This window comes from Emericellopsis atlantica (assembly GCF_019669845.1).
Source record: "Emericellopsis atlantica unplaced genomic scaffold F5Z01scaffold_22, whole genome shotgun sequence".
Taxonomy (NCBI): domain Eukaryota; kingdom Fungi; phylum Ascomycota; class Sordariomycetes; order Hypocreales; family Bionectriaceae; genus Emericellopsis; species Emericellopsis atlantica.
Genome location: NW_025764724.1, coordinates 357,343 through 369,858, shown reverse-complemented (window position 1 = coordinate 369,858; position 12,516 = coordinate 357,343). Strand labels below are relative to the sequence as shown.

General features: G+C 56.2%; 5 protein-coding genes and 1 non-coding gene across 6 annotated transcripts; 5 read left to right on the top strand and 1 right to left on the bottom strand.

The window, feature by feature from the left end:
* Positions 1 to 32: 32 nt before the first annotated feature.
* Positions 33 to 1,383, bottom strand: F5Z01DRAFT_661494 (putative proteasome subunit alpha). Its single transcript, XM_046263886.1, has 3 exons — positions 961 to 1,383; positions 795 to 906; positions 33 to 741 (listed from the first exon to the last, which is right to left on the bottom strand). Exons 1-3 carry the CDS (start codon positions 996 to 998, stop codon positions 112 to 114), a joined length of 780 nt encoding a protein of 259 aa, XP_046116238.1. The 5' UTR covers positions 999 to 1,383; the 3' UTR covers positions 33 to 111.
* An 8-nt stretch (positions 1,384 to 1,391) lies between these two features.
* Positions 1,392 to 1,480, top strand: F5Z01DRAFT_t72. Its single transcript has one exon. It is a non-coding gene; the product is annotated as a tRNA-Phe (tRNA).
* A 586-nt stretch (positions 1,481 to 2,066) lies between these two features.
* Positions 2,067 to 4,178, top strand: F5Z01DRAFT_676192 (uncharacterized protein; the record flags this gene model as incomplete). The annotated part of the gene is made up of 4 exons (XM_046265225.1): positions 2,067 to 2,430; positions 2,477 to 2,576; positions 2,631 to 2,794; positions 2,842 to 4,178. 4 exons carry the CDS (start codon positions 2,067 to 2,069, stop codon positions 4,176 to 4,178), a joined length of 1,965 nt encoding a protein of 654 aa, XP_046116237.1.
* A 1,926-nt stretch (positions 4,179 to 6,104) lies between these two features.
* F5Z01DRAFT_241315 (general substrate transporter) lies at positions 6,105 to 8,401 on the top strand. The gene is made up of 5 exons (XM_046258409.1): positions 6,105 to 6,897; positions 6,969 to 7,269; positions 7,339 to 7,625; positions 7,680 to 7,810; positions 7,869 to 8,401. Exons 1-5 carry the CDS (start codon positions 6,263 to 6,265, stop codon positions 8,111 to 8,113), a joined length of 1,599 nt encoding a protein of 532 aa, XP_046116236.1. The 5' UTR covers positions 6,105 to 6,262; the 3' UTR covers positions 8,114 to 8,401.
* A 997-nt stretch (positions 8,402 to 9,398) lies between these two features.
* On the top strand, positions 9,399 to 10,521 carry F5Z01DRAFT_241326 (uncharacterized protein). The gene is made up of 3 exons (XM_046258410.1): positions 9,399 to 9,537; positions 9,603 to 10,171; positions 10,404 to 10,521. The coding sequence occupies exons 1-2, from the start codon at positions 9,501 to 9,503 to the stop codon at positions 10,148 to 10,150; spliced, it is 585 nt and encodes a 194-aa protein (XP_046116235.1). The 5' UTR covers positions 9,399 to 9,500; the 3' UTR covers positions 10,151 to 10,171; positions 10,404 to 10,521.
* F5Z01DRAFT_241300 (short chain dehydrogenase/reductase family protein) lies at positions 10,261 to 11,777 on the top strand. Its single transcript, XM_046258408.1, has 2 exons — positions 10,261 to 10,742; positions 10,796 to 11,777. Exons 1-2 carry the CDS (start codon positions 10,370 to 10,372, stop codon positions 11,596 to 11,598), a joined length of 1,176 nt encoding a protein of 391 aa, XP_046116234.1. The 5' UTR covers positions 10,261 to 10,369; the 3' UTR covers positions 11,599 to 11,777.
* Positions 11,778 to 12,516: the final 739 nt, after the last annotated feature.

Sequence of the window (12,516 nt, the reverse complement as noted above, 5' to 3'; positions counted from 1 at the left end):
CGAGTCACAATCACTTGGTGCAGCTTCTCATAATTAGAGCCAGGAGAGAGGTCAATTCCTGTCTATTAACGCCGGCGCCTCATAAGTCATTACTTGTAATATTTCGTAAGACTATTCATCCACATCCATTCCCTCGCCCTCGTTCCCTTCTTTGGATTCGCTGATCGCGTCCAACCACTGCTTGACCTCTGCCGCCTCGTACAGCTTGAAGGGCTCCGCCTTGTTCTTCGACCCCTCCTTGAACCCCGTCACGCCCACGGCCGTGTTGTCAATGGTGAGTTCCTTGTCCTGCACCAGGGTCTCGTGGAGCGCCTGCAGACCATGCTTGATCAACTCCTCTTTGGACGCGTCGGCAAAGGCGTCAATGTTCTTCTCCAGGTACGTCCTCGCCATCTGACTCCTCGCGCCAATGGCACAGCCGACGAGCTCCTCCGTCATCCCCGAGGGCTTGAACTCGAAGAGATGGGTGCCGTCCTCATCGACGCCCGCTACCAGCAGTCCCACGCCATAGGGTCGCTTGCCGTACATCTGTGTGTTGATCTGTGCTTTGGTGCCAATCTCGTCGACCAGGGAGGCGACGGGCATGGCCCGCCCGTATGTGAGGCGGTGGCCAAGGGCTTGCTGCTTCATAAAGTTGGAGAGGACTCGGGCGTCGGACGTCAGACCGGCAATGGCGATGCCGCAGTGCTCGTCGATGGCGAAGAGCTTCTTCTGGTAGGAGGAGAGTTCCTCGGCATTACGCTAGACTGTAGTTAGCGCACAAGTCGCCGCAACACACGTGTAAAAACACCAACCTTGATTGCGCAGAGGACAACATGTTTCTTGCTTGCGATGCCGACAACCACAGATCCTTGCTTGACAGCCTCCTCCGAGTACTCGATCTGGAAGATGCGGCCCTGAGGCGAGCTGTGACGTGTTAGCGGAGCCTCGCAACGCGGGGGTTTGAGGGCCTGGACGAACAAAGTGACGGCGTCGTTGTCGTAGTTGTTGCGGAACATGACGGCGAGTTCACGAGCAGGGGCTGATGTGGTGTTCGTTGACGAGGTCGGAGCTCGAGCTCAGATGATGATGGTGGGATGGAGCTTCGCGCTTAGTCAGTTTGGCAATCGTTGCGTTGGCGCTTCAGCCTGGAGATGCACGGTGTGTGGGGTTGCGCGGCGGCCGGTGCCTTGATATGGGGGAAGGGGCTGTATTTAAACGAATGAAAAATGTCTGACAGACATGGAGCTTAAATAAACGTCTTTAGATGTCGAATAGCGCCTAACATACCTTGAGTTAGCTTTGTTGAAGAACCTTTAGAGCCAGGACTGGGAAACGCTGTTTCCTAGCGTGAGGCTTGAAACTAGCGCTATGATTATAATACAATACAAGGACAAATTCTGCATCCAATAGGGGTGATGGCGTAGTTGGGAGCGCGTTCGACTGAAGTTCACTCAGTCTCATCATCGAAAGGTCACCGGTTCGATCCCGGTTCGCCCCAATGCATAGCATTACAGTTCGATGACGGACTGCATCATTTTTTTGTTTTTGTTTCTTTTGTTCTTTGCTTCTTTGCTTCTTCATTCTTGATTCCCTTTCTAACCTTTCGTATGCTACACCTCTGCATGAGTTGTGCGCTTGAAAACCGAGCCACAGACTGTCAAATATAGTCCAATCCCGTATTCGCACTCGCCCGGGATCAACTACCGAACCATGCTGGAGCGTACGTAGGTATATGAAGCGCGCGACTCTCGGTACTCTCCTCCTGTACTATTTCGCTGCGTCATCCGGACCCAACAGCTGCAACCCAACGTGTCATTAGTTGATCGCTCGCATTGCATTCAGCCGAAGTTGTCTGACTTCCCCCGCCCCCGCCTCGAGTGACCCCAATTATCCCCCTATTGACGTTATCAGCCGGTACATTTGTCCCCAGTGAGCACTTGGGAGATCGTATTAAGCATGACTGGTTTATGAGGATGCGTTCGTTGTAATTTACATTGTTTTCATCATTGCTACCCTTGCAAGTGATCTTCAAGTTCTTCTACTCTTCACTTGATCAGCCATACTGATCACATAGCTGACCCAAGATGGGTGTTCACCTTGCGTACAACGACGTGCATCCCTTCGCCAAGGTTAATGTCACTGACAAAGCATCTGTACAAAAGCTCCTCGAGACAGTCCTTGACCCCCTTGAGCCATTTTTCTCGCCGGACAAAGCACGAGTCAAGTGCCCTGGTGGCACTGCCGTGCGATTTGACGATGTGGCGGCCCAGATCGAGGGGTTTGCGCGGCCACTATGGGGGCTAGCTTTCCTTCTCGCCGGAGACGGAAAATACAGAGGCACAGACTGGTGGATTGATGGGTACCGGGCAGGCACAGACCCGAAGAGCCCAGAGTACTGGGGCTACCCGAGGGACAATGATCAGAGAATGGTCGAGATGTGCCCTTTGGGTCAGTATGCTCGGTTGGCGTCTGTTTCGAGGCTTACAAGTATCAGGATACGCGTTGGCCGTGGCCCCTGAGATATGGGACAAGTTGACGACAGAAGAAAGAGGCAACGTCGAGGCTTGGCTGGGCAACTCCATCAATGAGAAGACGTGAGCTTGTATCCATTCTCGCAAGCCCTCGCAACCCAGCTAACTAAGCTACAGCATGCCCAACACGAATTGGCTCTGGTTCCGTGTCTTTGCGAATCTGGGATTGAAGAAGAACGGCGGCAAGTTTTCCAAGGAGAGACTGGAGAGCGACATTAAGCACCTGGACACGTTCTACCGAGGCGATGGCTGGTCCAACGACGGTCCAGAAGGCATTCACCGTAGGTCACACGGCGCACAACTATTTGATGGCGACTGACGTGCGCAGAGATGGATTACTACTCCTCAAGCTTTGCCATCCAGTTCCTCCAGCTCATCTACGCCAAACTAAACGGCGACGACGACCCCGAGCGAGCTGCCGAGTTTAAGAAGCGAACCCAGATCGGCGCGCTCGACCTGGTGCACTACTACGACGAGGACGGCCGTGCTATACCATATGGGCGCAGCCTCTCGTATCGGTTCGCTGTCGTCTCTTTCTGGGGGGCCATGGCGTACGCAGACGTCGAGCTTCCGGCGCCCCTGACTTGGGGTATGGTCAAGGGAATCGTGCTGCGTCACCTGCGATGGTGGCAGACACAGACCTCTTTATGGACTGCGAGCGGCACCTTGTCCCTGGGCTACTCGTACCCCAACACGTTCATGACGGAAAACTACAACAGCCCCGGAAGTCCGTACTGGGCGTGTCTGGCGTTTATCTGTCTCGCCGTGCCCGAGAGTCATCCCTTCTGGACGTCGAAGGAGGAGCCCCTAGGTAACACTTTCCCCAAGGTCAAGGCACTGAAGCACCCGGGCCACATCACTAGCTACCACGGTGGACATTGCATGCTTCTCTCCTCTGGACAGGCGTGCAGCTACCCGATGCGAGCAACGCATGCCAAGTATGGAGGCTTTGCGTACAGCAGCGCCTATGGGTACTCTGTCCCCACGGGTCTCTTCTCGCTCGAGCAATACGCACTGGCTTCGCAACTCGGACTTTCGGACGATGGAGGTGAATACTGGAAGACACGGCGGCTGTGCGAGTATGCTGCCATTGAGTACCGCGACGAGAAGCCGGTTCTCGTGTCTGTGTGGAAGCCGTTCCCGGATGTCACGATCAAGACGTATCTCGTTCCTTCTACAGAAGACCATCCCAACTGGCATATCCGCGCCCACAAGATCGAGGCTGGTCGAGAGGTGATGACGGCAGACGGGTCGTTCGCTATACGGAATGTCGACAGCCAGACAGGTCGAAGCCTAGAGCTATATGATGCTGCGAGGCACGAGGGCACGTCGCCCAAGATCATTGGCAATTACGACGTGAAGACGCCCGCTGGCTGGGCAGACGGTCGGGCTGGCGCCTTTGCGGCATCGGCTGGGGCGGTTGGCATCAAGGCACTGGAGGGTTGGGAAGGGCGCCAGGCCAACCTGGTGAATGCAGACCCCAATTCGAACCTCGTCGAGGCGCGGACTGTGATTCCCACACTGCAGCATACGATCAAGCAGGGCGAGACGGTCGCATACATCTCTGGGATATATGCCAAGCCCACGGGGCCTGGGGAGGAGTTTCTTGATGGATGGGACAAGCCCCCTATGGTACCAGGCTGGCTCGATTCGGAACTTCAATAAAGCACAGCACGGTTGTCAGTGCACGGAAGAATTGAGCATGGACGCATCCACGTATGGACTGTCGGACATTTGGAAAGGTGTATGAAGTCCAAGCCTCTTATCCCTTGATGATTCCTGGTGTAGCACGCTTGACAAATAAGATTAAGGTTCTAAAAAGTTTACCAGTATCTGTACCTAGTTAAAATTGTCGAGTCGACGCCTAACACCTAAGTCCTCCGCATCTGGGGGTGGGTCGAACAAGAAGACACGGACCGGGCACCCCACGAATTGTCCGTCCCACTTTCCGGGTCGATGAAGCAATCTGATATCGATCCATCACCAGTAGTGAGGAACTTTGTAGTCTTGAAAGACATAATGCTACATCAAAGCGTGAATGCGGCCATTTTTATGTGACTACAGGTCGACATTTCTAGTTTCGAAGGCCTTATTTGGAGATAGACACGATCCAAAGACACTGGCAGTGCCGGATCTGCAAGCTCATTCTCCACATTGACCCCATCATGATCCCGGCTAAAGTGGGAGATGCTATCTTCGCGGCTCCAACTCTGGGGCTAATTGATGTAGGATCGCGGTTGAAATCGTTATCCGTTGATCTTTCGTCTCTGACCGACTAGTCAACCACAAGTCTTCTACAGGATTTACACGGAACAATGGGCGTTGGGGACCCTGGCAGTGGCTGCACTGGCTGGTCTCAGCGCTACCAATTTCACATGCACTTCAGGCGTGGTCGGTGGCCAGATACCTATGGCAATCATGATTGATGGTCCGTGAAGTAATTGCCAGATTCGATTCTCCATCACACGGCCGAGGGGACGGCAAATTCACTCCCCCCAGCAAGCCAAGCCTCGACACGATTCGTGGAATATATTTCCCCGCATCGAAGAGGTCGGATGTAAGCCTGCGGACAGTTTCGATGCACGCCGCCCGCAAGCTTGACTTGTTAGCGACTGTAAAGGCGGCTGGCTGGGGCAGCGGGGCCCCAGCCATCATTGATCACTCCCCCCTCCCTCCTCCACATCACATTGATTCCAGCCCATCTTCCTAATCGTGGACCCTGCAAGCTGCCAGGAGCCAGACGGACGGACGGACGGATTTGATACTCATCCCAATGCCCTCATCAAAGACGCCGCGAATCTCGACCTGCCTCACGCTGCTGCATGGCCAAGGGCAAGCGCGCACGCGGCCGAGCTGCAGGCAGCAGAACCCAAACTTAAGCTACCCTCCATCAGCCATCAACCTCATCTCACGTCCAAGGGTAGATACAGTACGTACCGTGCTTAATGTTTAGCCTACACACCAAGCCTAGCCTAGCCCGTCCTGAAAAGGCCCGGGGGAACAATTCTTCACACCAATTAGGTCTGGGCTGGGCAGAGAGCTCGGGGACATGAGGCGCCGTCATCGCTTCCAATCGCCTCCCACAAGGCTCGAGTCCCCCGACTCCCCAGGAGGTGCCCATGGTACCCCAGCTTCGACCGCGACCCGTGGTGCCCTTTGATTCGGCGCGTCACGTCTGCTCCAGAGTCCAGCCCCGTTTCCCCTCACGATGGGCAAGGCCACACCCCCAGCCAGAGGAGAAATGGTTGCATCTGCGGGCCATGCGGACCAGGGTCTTCTTACAGTGGTGGCACAGGCGATCTGGGGTGTGGAAGGGATGCTGTGCCGGCACAAGTGCCATTCTGCGCTGGTGCTATCGCTCGCGCGCTCGCTCACCTCTGCAGTAGGTTGGACCGTCGCAGACAAGGCATGACATGTGGAAGAATTGCCCATCCATCCCTCTTCGCCGCTTCGGCTGCTTCTCGCCGAGTTGCATGGTCATATCCAACACCGGGGAAACCCAGGGCCTGTTCCTCTGCGCGCCTGACCTTCTTTTAAGAACCCTCCTCCTATCCCCGTTCCTATTCTGGCACTTGGTTTCCGATTCATCCACCTCTCCATCCTCCTCCTCAACAACAGCGGCAAAGGCGAGCATCACCTACTGGTTGTGAGCAGCAAAGTCTCAGCCCCCTGCCTCCTGTGTCTACCTTTCAACCAGACCGCTCCAACACACCGGCAGTTCCTTGGCCATCGGCCCATCATAGCCCACAATGGCGATTATCGTCAAGATCCTGCGGGCCATCATCCGCAACGATGCCATGCGCACGGATCCCGATGAGATCTACGGCTGGCGCGTCTTCGCCCTCGTCTTCTCCGCCTGCTTCGGTGGCATGCTCTTCGGTTGGGACACGGGTGCCATCTCGGGCGTCCTGGCCATGGCCGGCACCAAGGAGAAGTTTGGCTATAAGGATTGGTCCCCAAGTGCCATCTCGCTCATGGAACAGAACATTGTCTCGACGCTGCAGGCCGGTTGCTTCGCCGCCTGCCTGGTGACCGGCTGGATCACAGACGCCTTTGGCCGTCGCTGGAGTCTCATCGGCAGTGGTGTCCTGACAACCATTGGCGTCGTCTTCCAGGCGTGTTCGGCCATCAACGGTACCATCTCCGTCATGTACGTCGGTCGCTTCCTCGCTGGTCTCGGCGTCGGTGCCGCCTCGACCCTCGTGCCCCTTTACGTCTCCGAGTGCGCGCCCCGTGCCATCCGCGGTGCCTTGACCACCTTTTACCAGCTCTTCATCGTCACCGGTATCATGATCTCGTACTGGGTTAACTACGGCTGCCTCCTGCACGTCGCCGAGCCCGCTGTCTATATTGTGCCCTTGGCCCTGCAGTGTCTCCCTGCCGTGTAAGTGCCCCCGTTCTGGTCAAAGGTTTGATATTGTGGGATAGGAGCGCTGACCGCTAACATTGATGCAGCTTCCTCATCGCCGGTATGCTCGTCTCGCCCGAGTCCCCCCGTTGGTGCGCGCGCAAGGACGACTGGGAGAGCGCCACGCGCATCACCGCCCGCCTGCGTGGCCTCCCCGCCGATTCCGACTACGTCCGCAACGAGATCCAGGAAATGTCCGCCCAGCTCGAGGCGGAGCGCCGCCTGACGGGCGATGCCTCGGCCAAGACCCTGATGAAGGAGATGATCACCGTGCCCGCCAACCGCAAGCGTGCCATCATCACCGTCGTGCTCATGATCTGCCAGCAGATGACCGGTGTCAACGCCATCGTATGTCCCTGTCCCCGTCCCCACCAGTGCTACACGCCCGAAAGACACCCAAGCTAACTGCCATGGCAGAACTACTACGCGCCCCAGATCTTCAAGAACCTTGGCCTGACCGGCGCCAAAACGGGTCTCTTTGCTACCGGTATCTACGGCGTCATCAAGATGACCGCGTCCGCCTGTTTCCTGGCCTTTGTTGCCGACTCCCTGGGTCGCCGTAAGAGTCTTCTGTGGACATCGGTTGTCATGGGACTCGTCATGTACCTGGTTGGTATCTACGGTCGCGTCGAGCCTCCTGTCAAGGGCCAGCCCGTGTCCGCGTTCGGCTACGTTGCCATCGCCTGTATCTACCTGTGGGCCGCGTACGTCGCTCCTCTTGTCACCCTTGAGAACTTTCGCTAACCATTTCCGCGCAGTCTCTTCCAGTTCGGTTGGGGACCCGTCTGCTGGATTCTCGTGTCCGAGATCCCGACGGCCCGTCTCCGTGCCCTCAACGTCTCTCTCGGTGCTGCCACACAGTGGCTGTTCAACTTTGTGGTCGCGCGCAGTAAGTTTTTGTCCTCATCATGACCGCCCATGCAACACGTGCTAACAAAACGCACCAGCTGTGCTCACCATGCAGCAAACCATGGGCGAGGCTGGCTACGGCATGTTCTTCCTGTTTGGCACCTTTGACCTCCTCATGTTCGTCTTTGTGTGGTTCTTCATCCCCGAGACCAAGGGTCTCAGCCTCGAGTCCATGGACGAGCTCTTTGGCCATGTCCACGAGAAGGGCCCCAAGAGCGTCGACGACGAGCCCGCCGTGGACCGTGTCGAGACCGTCAACGAGCAGCGCAACAACAAGGTCTGAGCGGCCTTTCTTGCTTGTCTTGTTTCGCGAGCGTGCTTTGGGTGATGGAATTGATCGATACCCATCGAGTGGGGGTGTAATCGGGATACCACGTGTGAACAGAGATTTTGGACTGTTCAGGGCGACGGTACCATGGGCTGGGGATCCGTAGGCATATGTGGACGCGCCTATGGTTATACCAGGAGCTGTTATACCTCGTTATTGACTACAATGAATGACCTATTGTCCGGATCCGCTCACGTCGCAGTGAAGGATGAACCACTACGTACATGTCTGGTTCATACAATAGCTATGGCGACATTATGCTGAGATTGTGCCCAAGCTGAGAAGACGTCTTTCTCAACCTGACCCATAATTCAAGTCGGAGAAGGTGGTTCGCTGGATTCTTCCACGCCTTATCAGGCTGGAGATTCAGGGCGCCGTGCAGCGCCGGGCCAACAAAGCGTTCGCATAATAGCTGGACCAACAGCATGAATGTAGGCACGTGGCATGAAGACATGGATTTGAGCGACCATTATCTGGGGAAAATGGGAATGGTGAGCCTATAGGGTAACACGCATGCGTTTGAAACAGAAATGGAGCGCAGGAAGTGCCGTTATTGCGGAATCTCCCAAGTTTATCATGCCCTGCAGCTCTTGATTGCCGTAATAATCAAGGCAGCAGAGGTCAGCCCTGTCCTCTCCGCACTCCTCGAGCAAAGTTTGCAGAGCCCTCCTCTTGATCGCCAGACTCGAATAGGGCCCAACCCTGGTGCCGCTGCTGCATTGCGACTGTGAGGGTCAATGAGAGTCGAGGTCCCCAACAAGAAGGAGATATGCATGGGCGCATAGGCATCAATTTGACAGCCGACGCAGGCTTGTCCATGCTATAAGAGCCATTATGGGGGGGCCATCTCGCTAGGCGCACGATGCCAATGGGCGCCAGCAGCCACTCAAAGGCCTGCGCTGTGGTCGGAAATGACCTTTTTCATGGGTCGCCTCCGTCCGTCCCATGGGTCTGGCGGACTCTGTCCGGTCCAGGTGTCGGCGGAATAGGCATAACCACGACGAGGTGATGTGGGCTGCATATTCGGCACATGTCCTGACCTATCGACGCTCTTCTGGGGATGGCCTTGGGCCTAGCCAGCCTAGCTCCCATCCATCCAGCCCAGGAACTACGTATGATTATTATTATTATGGATAAGTAGACATTAATAGGAGGTGGTGTGGTGTCACTCTGCTCTTTGCACGCGCGCATATATAATTATCGACGCGGGGCCTCGACTCTGCTGCTGCTCGCCTCGCTCGCGACGCCGGGTTTCTCGTGCCAGGATGAGGAGCTGCCGTTTGTCGATAGTCTCGCTACGCCGCGCCCGTGTCCTCGCACCCGTTCCTTGCGATTCACGCTGATGAGCATGCGCGGGCTGGTGCTGGTGTGCTGTGCCCGTACGGTAACAGTCCAGTAAGACAGCGACTTAATACTGCCTGCTTACAGTACGATCGATCATCAGCTCCTCGCCTTCGCTGCTCTGCGGCTCTACGAAATTGTCAAGTCAGCTTTGTCTCTCTTGCCCTCCAGAGGCTCATCCGCTCGTTCCACTACACCGAATCGCCAGTCCTTTCCGCGCGCTCACTCCGCCCTCACCACCGTCCCTTGGGCCATCTGCGACTCGACGGGCCCGATAACATGCCGCTGTCTTCGCCCGCAGCCGGCACTCCCAGCGGCACGGCATCCACGCCAGGCGGTCCACCCACTGTCACGCCGCATGCGCCACGTGAGCGCTCCTATCAGCCACAGTCGCAGCTTCCGCCACTGTCTGCGCAGCCACATCCCTCCTTCCGTGAGTTCACTTCCACTTCAGTCATGTCATGTCATTTCGGGCCAATTCAGACCGGCAGAGCTTCAGCTGTCACGCCTTACCGTTTCCAGCCTAGCGTCACATTGCTTTCACATCATCCCACATCACCGGCGACGGGAGGGAGTCCTGTCACAACTCATTTTCCACACTTCGAGGTGATCTCGCATCGACAGCCGTGCAAGTCGAGTCGATTTACTTGAAACCTCACCTGTGACCATCAGGTACAGCGTCCTTCAATCTGAGCGGCGTTGACCTCGAGCCCGCGCGATTATTAATTCACTTCCCCATCTCACTCACCTGCGATCATGATCCCCCTATCATGATATCCCACGATCACCTCGCACCACATCTGGAACGAAGGAACGGGGTCGCAGAGCAAGGGCTACTGTCTGACTTAGGGCTTGTTGGGAGAAGGAAACATGGCTGACCGGGATTCAAACTCTCCGCCTGCAGCAACTCATAATTCTCCAAGGACATGGCTGCTCACTTCGGCCTGCTCGCCGCTGGCTGTCCGGCTGATCCGCCAACTCCTGGATCATGGCGACTACATTGTCGCCTGTCTCCCGCCGCATGAGATTGACCACCCGGATCGAGGTGCCGAATTCAGGGAGCTCATCGCAGAGTGCAAAGAGGGTGGCAAAGATGCTGAAGGGCGCGACCGCGACGGATGGAAGGAGAGAATTCGTGGCATCCGCTGCGACGGACGAGGGATGGCTGGCTGCGGCGCGGCGATAGCCGAAGCCGTCGAGGTTTTTGGCAGAATCGACATTGTGCTCTGCTGCAAATCAGAGGGTATGTTCGATTGCACCACGAGCCCGCAGAGACAGAGAAACTGATTGCGCCAGCCGTGGTCGGTACCGTTGAGGAATTGTCCACAACGCCAGTAACTAGGAACTTGGTGCGAGACCAGTTCGAGAACCTCTTCTTCTCCCAGGTCAACTTCATCAAGGCGGCACTGCCAGTCCTGCGGGCGCAGCATACCGGGCACATTGTGGCCCTCACCAGCACTGGTGGTCACATTGCGACGCCGGGCATGAGCATGTACTCAGCTGCGACATGGGGCCTCGAGGGGTTCTGTGACTCGCTCGCCTACGAGGTCGCCCCCTTCAACATCAAGATTACCATTGTTCAGCCGAACCAGGAGATCCAAAGCTTGACCAACAGACTCACGTTTGCGCCGCAGATCCCTGCCTACAAGGACGCCTTTGATTCCGCGCCGAATATTAGAGATATTCTCAGCAACGTTCTCGACACGGATCCTGAGACGGCCATACCGCGGCCGCCAACGCCCCACGCGACCGAGCCAGTCGCGACCCCGGACTCGGACGTGGAGGACACAAACCTGGAGCCTGATCCCGGTCGAGGCGACGTGTTCCAGCGATATCCACGCCTGCCGCCCGGCGCTGCCGAGAAACTGGTGATGGAGACGGTCCACGCGCTCACCGCCATAGGAGGTCACGAGAATCCACCAGCGCGACACATTGTGGGCACCGATGCCGCCATCGCCGTCCGGGAGAAGCTCAAGACAGTGTCGGAGGAGCTCGAGGACTTTGTGGACGCTAGTCTTGCGGTCGATATCTTTGACAGCGAGGTTCTCGACGAGGCACGGGAGGGAGACAGGGGAGTCGAAAAGTCGCCCGCAGCCTGAGATCTTCTACGGGCTTGAGTATGACAGTGATGACGGCATGACAGGGCTGTACAGATTGTGCAATATCAAGGGACCAGTGTCCTGATTTTTGTAATCGTAATGCTAATGCTACAATGGGAAAGGGACCTAAGCGAAAAAGCTGCTGTACTAGGTGCCAAAAGACTTGGCAGCTGTAGTTGGATTATCTAGGATTGTCGATCTCTTCTTAGAACCCCAAAATAAACGTATGGTGGGTTCTCTTGTAATGTTCGTGCACTGATGGATCGACAAGCCACCATCGGGCGTTGATGGGTGGACAAGATCAAGGCCACTTCGATATCAAGGGTCAGTCGTACCTTGAGCAGCATCCTGGAGCCGCCTATTTCCTAGAGCGACTGGGACGAATCGTATCGAGCAGTGGACGCAGAATCAGAAATCGCCGCGAGTCAGGACCAGCAGGACGTCGTCTGCTTCGCTCGCCTCGCGATAGAACGCCAAGAGCTTTGATGCGGTACTTGCCCATGTGAGGCAGCCCTATCTGTTTCTTCCAAAGGGGTCGCAAGAGGGACTGGCGTCGGGCTTTCAGGAACAGCAGAACGAGGAGTCGCTTGGTCAAGCCTACTTTTGGCAGCTGCTCCACGGCGTCTACTGACATGGTGAGGGTGGGCAGTTATTGTCGATTGGTTTACGTGGACATCTATCTGAGGGCTCCAGTGGTGTCTTGATGCTGATTATTAGCAGTTGAGTTAGGCCGTGTATTGCTAGAATGGCTGCCGCCTCAGGGAATCGTGCTTCATTCAACGTGGGCGAGTAGTGTGAAAAGATAGATTTGAACTGGACACTCTTCGCGTCAACGACATCGTAGACGACTAAATACCCGAGAAAAGGTTACACAGTTGTCGAAATAAACCATCTGCCAAAGGGTGAGACCATGAGATA

Bases quoted from the DNA above. Each gene is read 5' to 3' on its own strand.
- F5Z01DRAFT_661494 (XM_046263886.1), bottom strand. From the start codon at position 998: ATGTTCCGCAACAACTACGACAACGACGCCGTCACTTT. The intron at 907-960 runs GTTCGTCCAGGC...AACACGTCACAG, and splicing joins GACAACGACGCCGTCACTTT to CTCGCCTCAGGGCCGCATCT. The intron at 742-794 runs GTTGGTGTTTTT...ACTACAGTCTAG, and splicing joins TTGTCCTCTGCGCAATCAAG to CGTAATGCCGAGGAACTCTC.
- F5Z01DRAFT_241315 (XM_046258409.1), top strand. From the start codon at position 6,263: ATGGCGATTATCGTCAAGATCCTGCGGGCCATCATCCGCAACGATGCC. The intron at 6,898-6,968 runs GTAAGTGCCCCC...ACATTGATGCAG, and splicing joins CTGCAGTGTCTCCCTGCCGT to CTTCCTCATCGCCGGTATGC. The intron at 7,270-7,338 runs GTATGTCCCTGT...CTGCCATGGCAG, and splicing joins TGACCGGTGTCAACGCCATC to AACTACTACGCGCCCCAGAT.
- F5Z01DRAFT_241326 (XM_046258410.1), top strand. From the start codon at position 9,501: ATGAGCATGCGCGGGCTGGTGCTGGTGTGCTGTGCCC. The intron at 9,538-9,602 runs GTACGGTAACAG...ATCGATCATCAG, and splicing joins GGTGCTGGTGTGCTGTGCCC to CTCCTCGCCTTCGCTGCTCT.
- F5Z01DRAFT_241300 (XM_046258408.1), top strand. From the start codon at position 10,370: ATGGCTGACCGGGATTCAAACTCTCCGCCTGCAGCAACTCATAATTCT. The intron at 10,743-10,795 runs GTATGTTCGATT...TGATTGCGCCAG, and splicing joins GCTCTGCTGCAAATCAGAGG to CCGTGGTCGGTACCGTTGAG.